The 16,730-nt window shown below is 42.8% G+C and overlaps 1 protein-coding gene and 1 pseudogene across 1 annotated transcript in view; one reads left to right on the forward strand and one right to left on the reverse strand.

The window, feature by feature from the left end:
- Positions 1-15,782, forward strand: part of PDIA4 (protein disulfide isomerase family A member 4) — a 124,699-nt gene extending 108,917 nt beyond the window's left edge. The window contains exon 10 of the mRNA XM_088445726.1: positions 15,021-15,782. Within this exon, the coding sequence (XP_088301852.1) occupies positions 15,021-15,433 (413 nt within the window). The 3' untranslated portion in view covers positions 15,434-15,782. The remainder of the gene's footprint in view (positions 1-15,020) is intronic.
- Positions 170-1,339, reverse strand: LOC148507749 (uncharacterized; annotated as a pseudogene).
- Positions 15,783-16,730: the final 948 nt, after the last annotated feature.

Raw genomic sequence — 16,730 nt, forward strand, 5'->3', positions numbered from 1 at the left:
CTTTAAAAAAAGGAACACAGTGCACAATCTATGGATCTGTTATCCTAGAGGAAGCCTGTTTTTTTTGTTGTTGCTGATAGTTTATTAATAAATAATGAATTATTAATATTGGGGACACAGCCTGGCAGCATTGGGACCTACTCCTGTTCTCGTTCTCCATCCGTTTTATCTAGGTCGATGTGAAGTTTTCATCGGTCTCAGTCTGATTGATTTGCCGAGTTATCTGTGGCATAAGCACATGATCCTGGCACAGGTAGATGCCAGTCTGTAGATCACTCCATCCTCTGCTGCCATCTGCTGGGCAACCCCTGTAAGGTCTGTGAGTGGGGCTTTCTGTTCTGCGACATTTATTCTGTGTAGGTGGAGTTACATCACACCGCCACCTGTCTGACCGCAGTGTGTCCTCACTCCACACCCGGCGTTCCCAGGGACTGTCCAGGACGTGAAGGTCCCACTCCTCCAGCTTCTCTAGGTCATATTTCTCAGGAGAAGAAATCTGCTGACTCACAGCCTTCGATGTGATGCTTCCTCGTGTAATGGCTTTCAGCTCTAGAGTGACTTTCTCCAGAGATCTGGTGACATCCTGCGCTCCAGGCCGGACGATCAGAACTATATCCATGAAATAAAACTGGTGCTGCACCAAGTCCGTCTTCAGAGAGTTCTTTAGTTCCCAGACTGAGGCCAAATATCCCTGTTTTGGCCTGTGGTCGGATCGCGCTTCCTTCTTGGTCCAGTCTTTGCTTGTAGCCCGGTCCAGTTTAAACAGACATTCAGCTGAGAAGTCTCTCTTGTGATCCAGGGGCCTCCTGACTGGCATACAAGGATTCCTGGTTCTTGCCCACAGGACTCCTGTCCTCAGTCTCTGCTGCCCGGCACGCTCTATTGGAGTAACACATCTGGCGGGGCCCCGGCATCCATGCCTTACTGTAAATAGACAATAGTTCCTGCAGCTGGTGAGATTCTGTGACAAGTCTGCACCAGCAGCAGATAGACTCCAACTGGAAGAATAATCCGTGAACAGCTCAAAGGGAGATCCTGAACCCCCACATAGACCAGAGAGCTCTTAACAGTCTGAGGAACTGAAACACAGGTCCTGGGAATATTTCGGGGACCTCAAAGGAGCTTGTGCAGAAGGCTCATGTACTCCTAGAAAGATTCACTCTACGGGGATCGCTCCGGCCTCTTCATCGTCATCTTCCTGCACAGCTTCATTAGGTCAGAGATCGTGCCTATGAACACTCTTCGCTTTAGTGATTGCTGGAGCCTAGAAATGTTTTTGGTGGAATTTCTGTTCCACTTTTGGCAAGGTGACTGTGGGACTTAGTGGGGGTGTTGGCATAATGCCCGGAACTTACATGGTGGCGCCGGGCTCAGTGACAGAGGGCGCAGCAGACTGACGCACTGAGTTTAAACCAAGGATGGCGTCAGTTGGGTGAGTTCGGGGCTCAGGGTGCCTGAGAATGGAGCGAGGTAGAGGAATCCTGTTTAACAGGAAAAACATGTAGGAGGATTACAAAGCCGGGGTGTGAGACTCGTACTAAGGGCCTGATTTAGAGATGTACGCAATGGCGATTTTTATGCCGAAAGAGCTTATTTATTTATTTGTTGCATTTATTGTATATGTCTTATCAATCTGTACGTACAGACAACCCATTTGCAATGTGAGTGACATAGTCAGCGTTTGGGGGGGGTTAGAGAAACACAGGTGTGTCTTACCAGTTATACGCCATTACATGAGCCTGCATAAATTAGCCATTGCGATCTCATACACAGCATGAGAGCTCTGTGTCAGGAGAGCCGCTGTATTTGAGACAGGTCAGACCTGATGCGAGGGCTGCATGGCTGGTTGATGTGCGTTGATATTGCCGACATTTATGCTGGTGCAAGACATCGGACATAGATGAGCAGGCAGTAGTGGGTGTCCCTGTGCTCGTGTAAGCTTTGGAACGATTAGCATATTTTTGCAGCTTGGATCCGTGCTAAATCGCAGCTGCAATTGCATTAGTGACCATCTCTGAATCAGGCCCTAAGAACAGTTTGTTGCAAAGCTCTCGGCCAGCTGTTATTACACCACCAGTCCAGTGGCACGTCCGGTGTAAACAGACAGATGAAGCAACCGCCCACCACACAATGAGACTTCAAGCCTCATTGCAAAAATGAGCAGCCGGAGCACTGCACCCTGCAAATGGTGACCACTCTTACATTAAAGTGCAGCTATGAGATATACTGGGATTTGATCAGTGGTGGAGCAGAACCAAGAAATATTTGAGCACAGGCGGTTAGCCAATACTGACATCTGAATTTTTTATGCAATCCTGTGTTTCTATGCAGAGAACATCTGTGGAAAACAAGATAAACGTAATGCCATACTTTTAACCTTGATTTTCCCCAGACAGTTATTTTAAATTGTCACTATTTATAGACTATATGCCATTATGTGGCCTATTTTACAACAGTCTTATTGCTTCCCTGCAGATAGCAAAGCATCTTTTAATTGGTGAGAGCACCAAAAAATAACAAATATTTTTTTTTACTTTCATGCTGTCATCTACTTTTTCCACTTATCTGTTTTTTTTCAATGCTGTGTATATATAATTGTGTGTATGTAGATCTATATGTACCTATGTATGTATATGTAAGGTGGTTCTCAAACTCTGTTCTTAAGGTACCCTAACAGTCCAGGTTTTAAAGATAGCCATGCTTGTGCACAGATTCTGCTCAAACCGACTGAGGTACTTATTAGTCTGTGCTTAAACATGGCATCTTTAAAACCTGGACTGTTGGGCATCTTGAGGACCGTGTTTGAGAACCACTGAAGTAGTATATTTTAGTAAGAGGTACAGTGCCTTGTAAAACTATTCTCCCTCCTTTGCATTTTTCATGTTTTGTTGCCTCACAACCTGGAATTAAAATTAATTGTTTGAAAGTGTGCATAATTTCATTCACAGAACATGCCTACAACTGTGAAGTTGTGTTTTTTTTTTTTATTATTGTGAATCAAACAACATTTAGGACAACATAACAGTAAACTTCAGCGTGTATAGCTATTCACCCCTCTAAAGTCAGTACTTTGTCGAGCCATCTTTTGCGGCAATTACAGCTACAAGTCACTTTGGATAAGTCTCTATGAGCTTGCCACATCTTGCCCATGGGATTTTTACCCTTTCCTCAAGGCAAAACTGCTCCAGCTCCTTCATGTTGGATGGTTTCCGCTTGTGAACAGCAATCTTCAAGTCTGACCACAGATTCTCAATTGGATTGAGATCTGGGCTTTGACTAGGCCATTCCAACACATTTAAATGCTTCCCCTTAAGCCACTCGTGTTGCTTTAGCAGTATGCTGGAAGGTGAACCTCCATCCCAGTCTCAAATCACAGGCAGATTGAAAGAGGTTTTGCTCAAGAATATCCCTATATTTAGCACATCCAACTTTCCCTCGAATCAGTTTCCCAGTCCCTGCTGCTGAAAAACATCCCCACAGCATGATGCTGCCACCACCAGGTTTCACTGGGATGGTGTTTTCGCGGTGCTGGGAAGTGTTGGTTTTGCGCCAGACATAGCATTTTCCTTGGTGGCCGAAAATATCAATTTTAGTCTCATCTGACCAGAGCACCTTCCTCCATACATTTGGGGAGTCGCCCACATGCCTTTTGGCAAACTCAAATCGTGTCTTATTTTTGTCACTACGTAATAGCTTTTTTCTGGTCACTCTTCCATAAAGCCCAGCTCTATGGAGTGTAGGGCTTATTGTGGTCACATGCAAAGATACACCAGTCTCTGCGGTGGAACTCTGCAGCTCCTTCAAGGTTACCTTTTAGTCTCTGTGCTGCCTCTCTGATTAATGCCCTTCTTGCCCGGTCTGTGGGTTTTGTTGGTATTTACATTTGATGATGATGGATTTGATGGTGCTCTGGGGGATCATCAAAGATTTGGATATTTTTTTATAACCCAACCCAGAATTGTACTTCTCAATAACTTTGTCCCTGACTTGTTTGGAGAGCTCCTTGGTCTTCATGGTGTGATGCCTCTTGCTTAGTGGTGTTGCAGCCTCTGGGGCCTTTCAGAAAAGGTGTGTTTATACTGACAGATCATGTGACACTTAGATTTCACACAGGTGGACTTTATTTCGCAAATTACATGACTTCTGAAGGTAATGGGTTGCACAAAAACTTTTGAGGGGCTTCATAGCAAAGGGGGTGATTACATATGCACATGCCACTTTTCAGAATTTTATAAAGATTATTTTTTATTTATATTTTTCTAATTTCACTTCACCAAATTAGACTATTTTGTGCAGATCCGTCACATAAAATTCAGATTAAAAAAATAAATACATTACATTTTGTAATGTAACAAAAAAAGTAAAAAGCCAAGGGGATTAATACTTATGCAAGGTACTGTATATCACCAAAGTTTCTTCAATAGCAGAGAGCATATTCACTCATGGTATACAATACTGTACCTGGGTTTGTGGTCAACACTGCGGGTCTTAACACTGTCTCCACCTTGGGCTGATGAGACTACCAAACCAGAAATATATTACAATGTCGTACAAATATGGAGTAGCATAGGTCCTATGAGGCCTTGACCGTTATTCATGGCCTTTTTGAAGGTGGCAGGTTTGCTGCGTAACACAGAAGAAGAATTATGGTAGACTTACCATTGATAACTCTTTTTCTTCGAGGTCCACAGGGATACCATGGGGGTAATGTGGTTGGAGAGATCCAGGCACCAAACATTTAAAGCTTTCAGCTCCCAGGATGCCTCTGGTCCTCCTCCATATATACCCCAGCCACAGGCCTTCAGTCTTGTAAACAAGCCTCAAGGCAGGAGAAGGAAGAACAATCATACACCAGAAACACTCACACAAGATGAGGGAATCCATGACTGAAAGAAAAACAAATGTACCCAATGCAACCAGGTGCGTCAGAGTGGGTGCCCTGTGGACCCTATGGACCTCGAAGAAAGTTATCAATGGTAAGTCTACCATAATGCTTATTTTTTTTTTCTTCAGGGTCCATAGGGATCCACAGGGTTACCATGGGGATGTCCTAAAGCAGTTCCCTTAAGGGTGGGGATGCTCCTGAGCAGAAAGGATAACTCATCACCCAAAGGAAGCATCCGGAGGGGCAAAAGTATCACAGGTGTAGAAAATAAGAAAAGTATGGACAGAAGACCACATGGCTGCCTTGCACAATTGTTCAGCAGAGGTACCACGAGTAAATGCCAATGATGGCCCTACAGACCGAGGAGAATGTGCTGTCACTGTGTTGGGAAAAGGAGATAAGCCTGTGTACACCTGAGAGACAATCATATGTAACCATCAAACTAGGGTCTGCTTGTTAGCTAGCTGTCCTCGCTTGTGAAAACCATATAATACAAAAAGAGCATCTGATTTTCTAACAGTGTTTGTATGCTCCACATAGATATGGAGACCACAAACTACATCCAGGGAGGCTTCACCTACAGAAAGGTCTGGAGCCTGAAAAGCTGGAACTACTATTTCTTAATTTTACATGAAAACTGGTCACTACCTTAGGAAGCTAACCTTCCCTTGTACGAAGAACAGTTCTATCCTGGTGAAAAATAAAAAATGGGTAGAAACAAGAGTGCTGCCAAATCAGAGACACTGCATGCAGAAGAGATAGTGGGGAGAAAAAGTGACTTCGCTGTCAACCATTTGAAGTCTACAGAGTTCATCGATTTAAATGAGGAAGCTTGTAGCCCTTTAGCAACCAAAGACAGTTCTTCCGGTGAGACAAAAAAAGGCTCAACTTGCAGGACTCCCTGGAAAAAAAAAATTCTAACATCTGGTAATGAAGCAATCTTTCTCTGAAACCAGACTGAGTGCAGGCTTCTGCATTGTCAAAGTGGCCAAGTGGAGACCAAGGTCTAAACCAGCCTGGAGAAAAGCCAGTATCTGGGAAACCCTAAACACCTTAGGGTCATACTTTCTGTGGTAACTCCATTGACCAAAAGAATGCCAAAACCTATAATAGATGAGGGCAGAGGCAGGCTTTCGTGCCCTAAACATAGTTTGAATTACAGAGCTAGAGAAACCTTTGGCTCTTAAGATGGAGGATTCAAGAGCCATGCTGTCAAAGCCAGACAAGGCAAGTCCGGATGCTGGCAGGGACCCTGCATTAACAAATCCTGACATAGAGGAAGAGAATACATATGTCTGTGAACCAGTGATGTCTGGGCCAAGCCGGAGCCACTAGTATTACTGTTCCACCTTCCTGCTTGAATTTCCTCAGGACTCTTGGGAGAAGGGAAATTGGAGGAAAGAGATGCACCAGCTTGAAGTCCCATCTTACTGCTAGTGCGTCCATGAATGCTGCTGATGGGTCTCTGGTCCTGGACCGGTGCCTGGGACCTTGTGGTTGTGATGTGATGCCATGAGGTCTATGTCTGGTTGACCCAATTTGTTCACCAAGAGCTGAAACACTCCCGGGTGGAGAGACCACTCTCCGGCGTGTATGTCCTGATGACTACTTGGGAAGTCTGCTTCCCAATTGATGACTCCCAGTATGAATATTGCCGAGATGGCCGGAAGATGACGTTCTGCCCAAATGAGAAATTTGTCTCTTACTTCATAGCTGCATGACTTTGCGTGCCTTCCTGATGATTGAGAGAGGCCACTATAGTTGCCTTGTCGGACTGGATCTGGACCGGCCTGCCCTGGAGCAGGTCCTGTGCCATAAGTGCTTTGTATACTGCTTGCAGCTCCAGAATGTTTATTGGCAGATGATTTCCTGATTTTGTCTATCTTCCCTGAAAGGTGTGATGACCTGTCACTGCCCCCCATCCGCCAAGACTGGCGTCTGTAGTGAGAAGCATCCAATTTGGAATCCAGAATGGATGACCTTTGTCCAGATCCTTTTTCAGCCACTACAGGAGGGAGAGACTAACCTATGGAGTGAGATGGATTCACTGGGACCTTATTAGATGATGCTGTCCGTTCCACCTGGAGATAATCCATTTTTTGCAGAGGCCTGGAATGAAACTGAGCATACCCCACCATGTCGAAGGTAGATACCATTGATCCCAGGACCTGCATCGCTGATAGAATGGATACTCTTCTCTAGCGTAGCAGTTTGCGTACTCTCAATGATAGGTCCGCAATCTTGTCCTTTGGTAGAAAAAGCCTTTTTGTCTGATAATCCAGTGCTCCCATATGTACCATCTGCTGTGTTGGAGAAAGAGAGGAGTTCTTCCAATTGATGATTCAGCCATGCTTTTGTAGGCTGGCTATGGTCAGTTGAAGATGGTGTTGTAAAACAACTGGAGTTTGTGCCAATATCAGAAGGTCATCCAGATATGGTAGTATTCTGATACCCTGATGCCTGAGATAGGCCATCATGACTGCCATTGTCTTGGTAAATACTCGGGGGGCCGTTGATAGGCCAAAGGGCAGTGCCTGAAATTGGTAATGTTGTAGGGCAGCAAACCGTAGAAATTGTTGGTGGGATGGCGTAATAAGAACATGCAGATACACATCCTGAATGTCCAGGGAATCCATAAAATCTCCCGCCTCCATTGCCAAAATAATTGACCAGAGATTTTCCATACTGAACTTGGGTGCATGGATAAACCTGTTGAGGATTTTTAGATTTAGAATAAGGCGATGAGACCCATTCGGTTTCTTAACCAAAATAATAACCCTTTCCTTGTTGCAACATAGGATCCCGGATTATTACCCCTGCCTGCAGCAGGGAGTGAATTCCCCCCTGAAGGGCCAAGGCTTTGACTGCACCTGATGGAGGATCTGTGCAAAAAAACTTTTGGGGAGGATGCCTCCGCAAAGTGAGGGCATACCCCTGAGAGACCACTTCTCAGACCCAGGCATTTGTTTTTGTTTGCCAGTAATCTGCAAACTGAAGGATGCCCGCCCCATGAGGCCGAGGGTTTGTCGTCTGGCTTTGAAGCTGGACATCTGGCCGGCCCAGACTTTAGTTTGTCACCTGGATGTCCTGCGAAAACTAGACAGCTTGGAGTAAGACTGTTCCTTTGCTCGTCCCTTAGGTCGAAAGGGGGAAAAAAAAACTGCCTAGATTTTATTGTAACCGTAGATGGCAGACCTGCAGTCACTATTATCTAACTCTACTCCAAAAAGTATATTTCCATAGAAAGGTAAGTATTCCAGAGCCGCCTTTGTTCCTGTTTCCGCTTTCCAGGATCTTGACCAAAGGACCCTGTGCGCCTCTGCTGATGCTTTTAGAAGCTAAAATTCCAGCATCTATTGCAGCTTCTCCCAAATACGAGTCCGCTTCCTGTATATGGGAGATATACATCATCTGTTCTCTGGTAGTATCTGGTAGAGAGTCTTCCAATGCCCCCGTCCATTCTTCAACAGCTTTGGCTACCCAGGCTCCAGCCATAGCTGGACTAGTAACCGCTCCTGATGTTGAAAATATTGCCTTAAGACATATTTAAACTTTCCTATCTGTAGAAACTTTAAGAGAAGATGCTGACTGAATAGGCAACCTAGCATTTCTGACAGTGTCATGTGAGCATCCACAGTAGGAGGAACCTCCCACTTAGTACATTCAGAAGCTTGGAAAGGATACAACAATGTTAATCTTTATTCGCAAAAAAAAAAGTTTCATATGCTGGACAGACTGATAAAAAGATACCAACTTGCGTTTAAGTGCCTTAGTAACTACCGGTCTGCTTTCAACAGTCGACTGTGCCATACTCTCACTAGAATGGCCATAAACATCCCTCCAGGAAGGATGTAGAGCAGGTGGCATGCTGTGGACACCCCATACAAGGAGGCAGCATGGGAGTAGACATATGATCTACAAACTGCTTCATTACCTGAGACAAGTAGGACACCCAAGATGGCTCTTGTACAGAGGCAGGTAAAGTGGACTGGTGAGGTGGCTCTTTATAAAAGACAACACACAAACCATCCTTTTATAATATCCTCAGGGGACTAGCTGGCCAGACAGGATTTACATGAAACCAACACAGGGGCCTCCAACCCCAGTTTCCCTTTTACCTTTTTGACATTTTCAAAATTAAAAGGCAACAAATGTAATACTTTGTGACAGCCTTCACAAATACTAGTAAATGTGAAGTACCCAGAATAAAAACACCACAGAGGGTTGTAGAGAAAAAACATGGATATTTATAATTGACAGAAATAAAAGACAGCAGCTAGCAAACAGTCACATACAATGCATATGTAATATAACTGCAATAGGGACTGAATCAACCACCCAAACACGAATGGTAGGATATAGGGCACTGATCCAAGGGAGAGTTATATAGGGAGACTGACCCAAACCCTCCTGAGACCAACAGTTACAGCAGCGCACCAATAGTGGTCTGTGAGCGTCTCATATACACGAGGAGGGTAGGCGGAGCAACCCAGATGTGCAGAAAACTTTGATTCATCTGCATCGGGGAGGAGCTGCTGTGGCAGCGCTTACCTCCCCTAAGCTGCATCAACTGGCTGGGTATGCTGGCCTTATGGCAGCAGAAGTTTCTTCTGCTTATCCCCGGCATCTGACGATAAGGCCTCGGTGGTCTAGTGAGGACGCAGACGCTCTGGAACCTGACTCCCGCGTCTTCCGGTGCGTCTCCGGAAGCAATGACTGCCGTGCGCGATTCCCCGTAAATGAGGTATCTCCTTACCTGACATCTCCGTGCATCCGGTTGCGATCCTGGTCCCAACATCGCTGCTAGCATGCTCAGCTGTAACCCGCCGAAATCACCAGCCCTGTGACTGGTGTTGCGGCCCGGCGGAGGTAGACTGAATTGCAGTACATACGTCTTAATTTAGACACTCAGTACTGCCAACCCAAAATCAGAGAAAATTTTAAATAAAAGCTTAGGACTGTCTGAGCAGTCCCCAGTTACAAAGGTGCGTCTGAATCCTGCCTCACCAAAAGAACTGAAGGCCTGTGACTGTGGGCGGGGTATATATGGTGGAGGACCCGAGGCATCCTGGGAGCTGAAAGCTTTCACTGTTTGGTGCCTGGATCTCTCCAACCACATTACCCCCATGGTATCCCTGTGGATCCCTATGGACTCTGAAGAAGAAATGCAAGTACCTTATACTGGCTTAGTTGCCTGTCTGAGGGGAATTTGACTATATATTTTGTCACATATAAGATGATTAAATTTGCAGTTGGCAAGGTTCTTAATGAGTACATCTACCCCAGGCATATGACAATGATAAAGGAGTACAAGGAATTTTTTATACTATTAATAATGTAACCTGTACATTGACACATGAAAAATGACAGTGTGTTAACGGGGGAATCTCCCACGTTTTGGCAGTCTCGTCACCTTATCCCGTTGCATATAAAGGGCAGGATGTACTAAAATGAGGTCAAATATCCGGAAGCAAAACAGTAGCAGTATGCACCCCTCCTCCCCTTCCCCACTTCACAGAGGTTTGACCAAATTCCCATATGGATCGAGCTCCGGAAAGCAAAACTTTAAGGAGATTGCACCCGATAGCAACGCCATCTGTAGGTGTTTCCTAATAGAAGCCTGTGGGCTTTTTTTCGCATAATTCCCTGAGAGGTATCCAATAGGATCCCTCCCAATGTACAGCTCAGCTTACACGTATGCTGGCTGGTGGCAGCGCATGCGCAGAAGGCGTTCTTTGTTGATGGCCACGCACAGTAAGAGAAGGCTCTTATCGAAAGTTGTCCTTTTGCTGTTTTAATCGAAAATATACATCCATACGGTATTAATAAACCCTGCTATGCATGCTGTAAGTAGCAGGATGCATCACATTTAAAATGCAATGCTTGATACATCCTGACCAAAGGTGTAACAAAAACCAATATAATTATTTTTTTTTTTTGTACAAGCACATGTATAATCCAATCGGTACTATAAAGTAGGACAACCTGACAAAATAGGAGCAGTATACACCCCTTCACGGATGAGGTGAAGCTGTCACAGTTAATAGAAACCTGCATTTAATAGTCCACTATTATTGGAGGATCATCAGACATTCAATGGTCGTACCATAATGTGTGTTTAAGAGAATCTCCAATTTTCCTCAAAATCAGTCTGACTGAAGAGTAGTGACATACATCAAATGGTGCATACACACGGTCAGATTTTTCTTCCGATCTGAACGATAACAATTTAAAAAATCATTCATATCTGAAGGAAAATCTGACGTGTGCAATGATGAACAATGCGTTCCCGTTTGTCAGATAATGATATGACATCTGATGTGTTTGCAGTCAGTTATGGACGATTTCCATTCATTTTAATAGTCAAAAATCGTTCATCTGACATATCTGACAGTGTGTATGCACCATTAGGATCTACAAACCTCTGTTCTGTTTGTATGGATGGCTATGGAATTTTTACAGGTAGCATTATTTGCGGCTACTGGTATGAAATCTTCAAGAAAATTACAGCAGTGGTCCTCAATATGCCTTTTTGAAGACCTAGTGAAACTACGTAAATGGTCTGAAAGTGGTTCAATGTGAACAGGATATATTTTCAAAATGTTAGTGTCTTAAATGCAGGTTTTCTTTTGTGTTTTTTTTTTGTTCCATTTATAGCTCTTTTATACATTTGCAAATCCCACATTTTTGTTTTCAGTAATGTGATTGGCATTTAAAATTGATGCATTCTATAACTCTAGAGCTTCAGGGTTTGGGAACTAGGGGGCCTGATTGAGACCCGGTCGCAAGCGCTGAGTGCTCACAACCGTGTCGATGGTGGCCCAGAGCGCATGCACACGACTGAGCCGGCTCCGTCGTGCGCATGCGCGAGACCCGGATACCGACGGACAATCCGTTGCTCCGGGTCTCGTACCAAAGGAGGCGTGCTGTCGATGTTGAGTGACAGCACGCCCCCTTTGGTGGGTGGGCTGGGGGAGTGGCTGCCCAAACGGAGGTGTTCCCATGTGACGAGACCCTACCACAAGGGTCTCGTCACAAGCCCGATGGTCGTGATGGTCTTGACCATCACAACCATCTTCCTGGCCACTCGCTATAGCTGTGGGTGGTCATCCACAGCTATGCGAGCGGCCAGGAGGCCGTTCTAAATAAAAAAGACCGGCCCTGATTCAGACCGAGCGCTCTGTCAGAGCGTCAGGCTCTGAATCAGGGCCTAGGTCCCTTATGTGAGGTGAGGAGTACTATTTTTTTTTTTTTATTATTATTAATTATTTTTTGTCTTGCCTCTAAATTTATTTGGAATTTGCATAGAAGAGACACGTTAAGCCACTGTAAATATCATCTCCTTAAACTATCATTGTGCAAGTGCTTATAGTCAGATCATAGCTCTAACTAATACAACTCTACACTATGCAGTCCTCAAATATACACACATTTTCCATATGGCCTTTTTGAAGTACTTTTTTCATTTTAAGCAACTTAAAATTTTAAATCTTGAGCGACTGTCAAGATCACGTAGTATATGCAATTAAAACTTAGGTTGCACTATGAAATGCAAATAAAATTAAAGTGTGCGTAAATATTATTTCTTATAATAATTATATTGTTACAATGTTTAGCTTATATTACATATAATTTATTTTATATTTAAATGCAAAGGCAGGGGAACTGCATAGAAACCTGGTACACAGTTAAGTGCCATCTCTCTCTATTCCCAACTCTGAATCAGGCCCAGAGTAAGATACAGTAAGTAACTGTGAACCTGGATAAACCATGCTGCAAATACATACATTTTTTTTGCATGTGGTGTAAATACGGTCTGCTTTTGCATGTAGCCCACAAATACTGCACAGCTTTATTTTTACACTGCAAGTTAGATTTCAGTTTAGAAACTTCCCTCCCAAATCTAAAGCTATCTGCACATTTTAAATATGTCCCACCTGCAGTGCAACGTGATTTTACCAAGATGCGCACTTACTTGCTATATCTTACTCTATTCCCAAAGCTGAATCAGGCCTCAAGTCTTAACAGCTTTAGTGGTACAGACTGGTGAATTTAAATATTAAAATGTGTATGCGTTTTATTTTGTATCTAAAGCATTGTGTAATGTAAATTAGAGACTTATGGCCGTATTCAATTAGAAGCGAAAAGCCCATTGCCGGACTTTTTGCCGTCATTGGAGGTTTTGCCGGCGAAAGCTTTTCCCGCGCGTCCCCGCATTCAATTCCAAATCTGCAAAAACGGGACCCAGCGAAACTGAAATCTGCAAAGTTCTGTCAGTTTTGGGGAATTCTGTCTGACACACTGCAAAAGATGCACTGACAAGAGGGATCACTATGGGTACCCCCGAATAGCCTTGCAGAAGGTATTTTGCCACTATAAATGGTCTCAATAGGTGTTATTTTGCGTCTTTTAAAAAGTGGTGAAGAATAGCATTTCGGAGTTATTTTGTGTGTGAAAATAACTAGTCCCATCAAATTTGGGGTACATGAAAATGGGTACTAGCATATTTTAAAGTAGCAAATCTGAAGTTTTAAGAAATGTGAAAAATCCACCACCTGCAATCAAAAAAAACTGGGGCATACTTGGGGACCCCCCTGGAGCTTATTTCGCTAGTGTTTAACTTTGTACCCCAACTTTGTTTTTTTCGCTCCCAAAACGAAAGTACTTTTTTGGGATGTCCAGAAGTCCTTTTTTAAAAAAATTTGATGCAGTTATCCTTTAGGGAAGTTGTCCCATGGGGGGTGGGTGGGTTTTTTTTTTTTTTTTTACTTTTACCCCCAAATCCCAATTTTGCACTTTTTTCCGCTGGGTATTCATAGGCGAAACTTTTTTGCCTATTGCATTGCCTTTTCGCATTGGCGAAAAGATGCTACAATTGAATACGGGAATAAGTTGAAACCGGCAAAAATTACGTCGCAGAAACGGACACCATTTAGGTGCGAGTTGGGTTCTGCGGCAAACTCGCTGAATTTCAGTTGCAATCCAATTCGCATTGCATTTTTTTGTGCACACCCCCCTGAGCAGGTGAAAAGGTAAGGAAAATCTTTATTTTAAGGTAAAAATGCTGGGACACAGTGCAGAACCCCTGCTACAACCCTCAAAATGAATAATCATGTACTTGGAGGGGGTTAACTAGCATAATTTGGCCTCATAAAGACATGTCCGTTTTCAGGTGAATTGGTGAATTTCCCTAAAAAACTCAAGGATTAAATGAAGTGGGACATGTATGTGGAGGTGTAAATGATGTAGGACAGATATTTAGATATGTAAATGATGTCGGACAGTTATTTGGGGGTGTTGTATTGATGGGAGAGTGGTTTTTGAACTTGCACATGAGAGAACTGTTTGTTCTTTTTTACAGACTTTTTTAAAAATATTGCAAAATCACTGTACAAGCATTTTCATGTACCCCAAAATGCTAGTAAGGCTTTAATTTGATGGAAAAATACTTGCTTCCTATCATTTTTCAACCATTATTAAAAAGTGCAAAAAAGTTATTTGACACCTTTTAAGAACCTCCAGAATTTAATTTATGGCCACTAACAGCCTTCTACATGGTTCTGCTATCTCATTTGCCAAATCTTGGGGGACCAGGATGGTTTCCCCACTTTTTTTTTTTTTTTTTTTGTCTTCTCCCAGTTCACTTTCTGTACAAACTTCTCACACCCTTGCCTTGAGTAGCAGAAATTACCATTTCTAATTGGATTGTGTTTCTCTGGTACTAGCATTAGTGTGAAGTTTGTGTGTGATCGTTTCAATAAACAAACTCTGATTTGTAATCCTAATTGGATTGAATATTCGTAATCATTCTAGCTATTGTCTAAGAAAATGCTCCTCCATCACTATACTCGGACAATAGCTAGAATGATTACGAACATTCAATCCAATTAGGATTGCAAATGCGAGTTTGTTTATACAAGAGTGATGGAGGAGCCTTTTCTCTTTTCTCTAGTATACCTCTGGGTATAATTGTATAAATATAACTTTTTTTTCTTAATGGATGTTTTTATGGGGGGTTATTTTTTGTGTATTCCACCATTAGATTTTTTATTTTTTATTTTTTTTTTGCAATAATTTCTTTAGTCATTTGGCATGCTATTAACTTTAGTATTATGTTTTGTTTTTTTCTGCTCAGGAAAACTCACGCCAGTGTTGAAATCACAACCCGTACCGAAGAACAATAAAGGCCCTGTGAAAATAGTGGTTGGAAAAACATTTGAAGACATTGTAATGGATGCAAAATCAGATGTACTCATAGAGTTTTATGCACCCTGGTGTGGCCACTGCAAATCACTTGAACCAATTTACAATGACTTGGGTAAAAAGTACAGATCGGTGCAAAATGTTGTTATAGCCAAAATGGATGCTACTGCCAATGACCTACCCAGTGACAAATATAAAGTAGAAGGATTTCCTACAATTTATTTTGCACCAATGAACAATAAACACAATCCAATTAAATTTGAAGGTAGTGACCGGGATTTAGAGGGATTTTCAAAGTTTATTGATGAACATGTTACAAAGTCGAAGACAAAAGAAGAACTTTGAGGTTGTGTGTGTGCTTAATATTTAATTTTTTTATTGTTTGCCATCCTATGTACTAATACTATATGTAATTACAGGAAATGTGGCTCAAATCAGCCTTCTATGAGTATTTTTTCAACTCTTGAAATCATGTTTAGTAGTACACACTTCATTATATTTGGTCTAGCACTATAAAACTAAATTTAACCTTTTTTTTTTCTTCCTTTGTGGATTATGAAAAATTGCAGTAAATTGTATTTTATTTTATTATTAAACTGACAAGCAACCTTCGTTTTTTTTCTTTTTAAATAATTATATTGTTATGTTTTGATATTTTGCAGAAAAACAACTAAAATAAAACAAATTACACTGATTTCTGTATTTTTAAGTTTACAACCTTACTAATCATATCTGCTGGTTTGTTCTAATATCTCAATCCCTTATTCTCTCCAAAACCATTTATAATGTTATGGAGGGTCCAAACAATAGGGTGTGGTTGCAGAATAACTTTGAGGGCTCTACCAAACAATTTACTCCTCTTCATGGAATATTACATTAAACGCCAGACATTAACCACGTGCATGGCATGGTTGCATCAGATGCGACCACACCAGACTGGGCTTTCCCTGACATGGTCGCATCTGATGCAACCAGTCATACGCTTACTAGGTGGCTGCAGGAAGCTAATCAGTGTCCTCTATGGAAGCTGCAGCCACGGCTCCTGATGCAACACCTTCTCTCCCGGCATGCTTTCCATAAAGCAGCAACCGTGGCTCCTTGAAGCTGGCCATGGCTGCTGTTGTGTCCAGCCAGGAGCTCCGCCGGGAACACCAGCTTCTGTGCAGCTGAATCTGTACTAGAAGCCGAAGCACTGCCTCTGCCCACCATGTGCTTGATCACTGCTGGCCACAGTGATCGGGCAGTGTGTATAATGAAATATATATTTTATATATATCTATCTCTCGTGTGTGTGTGTATGTATGTATGTATGTGTGTATATATATATATGTATGTATGTGTATTATATTATACACACACCATGCTAGGGATGGCCATCGGAGGGGGGTCCATCGGTGGTTACCAAGGATGGGACACAAACTATGGTGAACCCTCGATGGTTTGTATCCCTTGATGGTCACCGCTGCGGTAGAGAATGGAAGCCGCGGGCCAATCAAAAAAAGGATGGGGGTGGGGCTAAGTGCCATCTAGGGGGGAAAAAATTGTCTCCTCGTACATAGATGGTAAAACTATTAGTCATCGGCCATAAATAATTGATTATTTTTAATGCAAACCATTGAAAGTCTATGACATGTGGTTTTGC

Source organism: Taudactylus pleione, unplaced genomic scaffold (assembly GCF_031769625.1).
Source record: "Taudactylus pleione unplaced genomic scaffold, aTauple2 ptg000386l, whole genome shotgun sequence".
NCBI classification, from domain to species: domain Eukaryota; kingdom Metazoa; phylum Chordata; class Amphibia; order Anura; family Myobatrachidae; genus Taudactylus; species Taudactylus pleione.